The 4,542-nt window shown below is 47.9% G+C and overlaps 1 protein-coding gene across 1 annotated transcript in view; it reads right to left on the bottom strand.

Moving 5' to 3' along the window:
- The window catches only part of notum2 (notum pectinacetylesterase 2), a gene marked incomplete at both ends in the record, with an annotated part of 5,151 nt that extends 3,685 nt beyond the window's left edge, over positions 1 to 1,466 (bottom strand). Inside the window, 5 exons of the mRNA XM_084466275.1 lie at positions 1 to 25; positions 146 to 206; positions 321 to 416; positions 835 to 887; positions 1,108 to 1,466. The exon at positions 1 to 25 is cut by the window's left edge and continues 79 nt beyond it. Of these exons, the coding sequence (XP_084322401.1) occupies positions 1 to 25; positions 146 to 206; positions 321 to 416; positions 835 to 887; positions 1,108 to 1,466 (594 nt within the window). The remainder of the gene's footprint in view (positions 26 to 145; positions 207 to 320; positions 417 to 834; positions 888 to 1,107) is intronic.
- Between the last annotated feature and the right edge of the window lie 3,076 nt (positions 1,467 to 4,542).

Here is a 4,542-nt window from a genome sequence, read left to right as displayed (position 1 = left end):
ATCACTGGAGCAATAGGGGATGAACCTGCACAGAGCCAGGCATCGCCATGGACGGAAAGGTTTCGATGAGATCAATCGAATCAACCTAAACCTCACGCCTTTGGACGCCAGAATGACAGCCATCAACGCCAGCGACATTACTCACACGATATTGGCGTTGTACCAGTGGGGGTTTTCCTCAGCTCTGGTGGACAAGATACCGCTTCCTGTAAACACATCCAAGTAAAGAGTCCAAACTACGTAAACCCTTTTGGGAGAGTGACGCCATGACAGGAACGTAAACAACGTGATGCATTCTGAAACATGACCGAGTGACCTACCTCTGCGGCTCTGGGGCCAGGCCAATGAGCTCATGAGTCGCGGGATATTCTGGTAGCGGGAATCACAGGTCTCTTTGTTATAGCAACACCAACCGCCTAAAAATAAGACACTAATATTAGCCATCACTTCCGACACAGAGAGAGAGAGGATGGATTCACCCCCGGTGGGCTTATCGTTAAGGCCTGTGAAGAACGCATGTGTGTTTGTTTGTTTGTGTGTGCCTGTTTCTGTGTGTGGTTGTGTATGTGTATGTGTGTGTGGTTGTGTGTGTGTGTGTGTGTGTGTGTGTGTGTGTGTGTGTGTGTGTGTGTGTGTGTGTGTGTGTGTGTGTGTGGTTGTGTGTGTGTGTGTGTGTGTGTGTGTGTGTGTGTGTGTGTGTGTGTGTGTGTGTGTGTGTGTGTGTGGTTGTGTGTGTGTGTGTGTGTGTGTGTGGTTGTGTGTGTGTGTGTGTGTGTGTGTGTGTGTGGTTGTGTGTGTGTGTGTGTGTGTGTGTGTGTGTCTTTTCATACACACCTTCCAGAAAAAGCAGCCATTTACGGCTCCCTCTGAATTCCTTCAGGTAAAAACTGAAGGGAATGACCAATAATAAAGTGCAGTTATAGAGCAATTGAGAATTACACTGTGTATCAATCTAAAATGTATTCCATTCTGAAAACAACACAAACACAAAACTAACACAAATAACTTGTTGTCACAAGTTCTTGTCTTTGCATTAACTACAAAAGTATGTCTGTTCCTGTTGTGGAACACAGAAGTTGCATGGATGTGAGGTCCAAAGCACCGTACCCGGCGGCGGTCCCGTCGTTACACGTGACCTGGGGGTTCCTGAGGAACTGCAGCCTCATGTCCTCAGACTGCTGCCCCACAACGGGACCCCCTGGCTGGGCCTCGGTGGCTGCCTCCACTGGCCCCTCTGCTGCTCCTGCTCCTGCTCCTCCCGCCGCTCTTCCTGCTCCTCCTCCAGGCGCTACGGGGGAGTCCTCCTCAGCGGGAGGCGCCCGGGGCACGGTGGCTCCCTGGGTTCCAGCGGCTCCCTGGGTCCCGGTCTTCTTGGCAGGCTTGCCCCCAGGTCTGGTCGGCCGGTTGCTCTGACAGCAGGCGACCTCCAGCAGAAGGACCAGAGCCAGCAGACCCAGAGGCTTCATGTCCAGACCTGCCAGGGTGAGGAGAAGATCTGTGATGCTGGAGAAATAACCTCAAGCATTTCCCCCCAGAAGAACCAGCCTTTGATCATACTGCACAGGCTGTGATCTCTCTCTTAATACACAAATCCAATACCAAGCACAGAACGTACCTCTTTGAGATGTTTGGAGCTCTTAGCTGGTCGACCTCTGGGGTGAAGTGGAGACCAGAGACCGCTGAGGAGAAGATGAGATGATGATGATGATGATGATGATGATCAGAGCACAATGACCGGGCGTGAGGAGGAAGAAGAAGAAGATGTTGGTGCTGGTGCTGATGAAAGGTCGAGGCGGCTTTTGATGCATCCTGCGAATCCCCCGTGAGCTTTATAGTGTCCCCATATGGAGCCCATCCCGCTGGTTTCTCTCTGAGCTGCTGCCAGCTCTCTCTCCCTGCGCCGTGGTCCATGACGCCTCTGGGGGGGGGGGGGGGGGGGGTGGGGGTGGGGGTGGGGGGGCGGTGCCCTCAGGCCCGCAGCGAGGAGAAAGGGAAACACACGCTTCACCTCAACATATTTCTACTCCTCACAAAGAAAAGAAACACCCTGTGCCAGGCTATCATCCTCATCCTCATCCTTCTCATCCTCATCATCACCATTCGTCTGACCATGACCTTTACCCCCCCCACCTTCTCTGTTCTGCACGCCCCCCCCCCCCCCCCCCCCCCCCCCCCCTCCTTCCACCCTGATGACCAGCGCTCTGATTTAAAGACCTGCCCGGCCTCAGTGCGGCCTCTCACTGCGGTATGTGACCCCGAAGGTCGTCGGATCACACCCCCCCGACACGCTCCGACACGGGAATGAAACGCGCCTGGAGTTGGGACGGACCCTCGGTCAACAACAGACCCCCCTCTCGCGGTGGGTTGGGATCGACGAGCTGATTGGTGGACAAAGACGAGGGGTATGGGTTCCAAACTACAACCAGTCTCATGTCCAAACACAGATGATAAGGGGGAAAGATTCAAGATGATTAAGCTTTGACCACAGCTAACTCTAAACATTTAGCCCAATACAGTAATATCAAACCCAAAGGTAAATGGTATAACCATAATAGGTAACAATAACAATAAGGGTACACTAATGAACCTTTACTAATGCAGTTATGAGCATAAACTAACAGTTAGCTAATGTTTTTGTAATCATTTACTAATAGTGTTCGTGTTTAATAATTGTTTAGATGTTTACATTATTTAATATGTTTATGGTTTATGGTAAGCCTAACCCATTCCCTTTAACCCTGATGCTAATTCGATAAAGTAATGCAATCATTATGAATTATTATTAATTACTGCATTAACTGATGTTAAATAAAGGTTCATTACAGTATCCTTATTGTAAAGTGTTACCAGATAATATGGTACATTACTAGAATAATAATAATGATAATACAATAAAATAATGAACAATAATAAGTGTTGAAATGTGTGAAGTGTTAAAATGCTAACATGTTAAAATGTATAATTAACTATTTACTTTTAACAGATTGCAAATAACGTATGCTTAATAATCGTTCATATTATATAACATCTAAAGAATTACAAGATTAGATCAACTACATTCATTTAATAATTCAAATTAAACCTATATGATTTGTGGTGGATGGCCCAGATTGTGCTAAATGTGCTCAGAGACGTATTTACCTTTGGTTGAGCTCCAACGAGGACCTCCAGGCTCCTGATGGCAGATTGGACGAGTGAGGCCTGAGCTGAAGACAGGCTGGGGTATTTGGGGCTGGCTCTGAGGTGACGTGTACCCTACTCAGCAGGGGGTCACGATCACCAGGGCCGTAAAAGTCTCATCAACGGCATGCACACCCTCCTGACATGTCAATCACAGTCAATAATGAGCTTGGGGCCGTGACAGTGGGTAAGGGTAAGTGCCGGGTGTGCTACTGGGGCTGAGGAGTCTGCATGGGCACAGGACACTCAATGGAAGGGTGGTCGTACAATGGTCTCGAAGAGGCTGTTACATTTAGGGCATTTAGCAGACGTTTTTATCCAAAGCGAACAATGACTTGCGATAATCTTTCAACAATTTGTCAGAGGAAAGAGAAACAACAATATATCGCTGTCGATACAGTAAGGATGGTCATAGAACCAAGTGCCAAGCACTAACAATTGCTAGGTTAACCCATTCCTTGTTGGCAGCTCTTCTATGATATAGTAAACATTTAACACCCATTTCGATTTTTTATGTCTACTACAGATACGTTATAAAAGTTTTAACGCTGCTGCATAAAACTGATAGTAAATCTCTTCCCCTCGAACCACCTCTTTGAAGGTGACAACGTGAGGCTAAACGAGATCCATCAGGGCCGGGCTCATCACGTTGGCAGACTGAATTAAACGGTACTAAGCTCAACATTTCAAGTTATTTTTTGGTTACTTTCAACCTCATCCAAAACAGAAAAGGTAGCTGTATGAAAAATATGTGTTTGAGAATGTGTGTGCCCACACGCAATACAAACGAAACCGAATGACACGGGCGCGCTGGATTTGATCTACTGAGCTGAACCATCGCTCATTCCTCCGGTCGTCTCGGAGCACACACACACACACGTAACCATCTGTCTTCCCAGAAGTCAATGCAACAATCTGCTAAGCAGATACTTCAAAAAGGTGGAGGAGCTGCAGTAAATCTATCTCCGTTTTACCAGAACGTCCAGAACTGAGCGATGGCATTTTATTGTTCTTCACATTGGATTGAACACAATGATATGGGTTCTGGTCTCCTTTCCCTCTTCTCCTCTTCAAGAGGAGCCGTGCGGAGGAACTTCCCCGCCCCTACCCCTGGGGTTCAACACTTGGCCTGTCAAGAGTGTCAAGCACTGTGCTTTAATACACCTACACACACAAGACACACACAGACACACACACACACACACACACACACACACACACACACACACACACACACACACACACACACACACACAGACCTGCACAAACTCACACACACACACACACACACACACACACACACACACACACACACACACACAGACACAGACACACACACACACACACACACACACACACACA

This window comes from Micromesistius poutassou (assembly GCF_964030765.1).
Source record: "Micromesistius poutassou genome assembly, chromosome: 3".
In the NCBI taxonomy this organism is placed as follows: domain Eukaryota; kingdom Metazoa; phylum Chordata; class Actinopteri; order Gadiformes; family Gadidae; genus Micromesistius; species Micromesistius poutassou.
The sequence above is the reverse complement of the archived record's forward strand: the minus strand, read 5'-3'. Positions and strand labels throughout refer to the sequence as shown.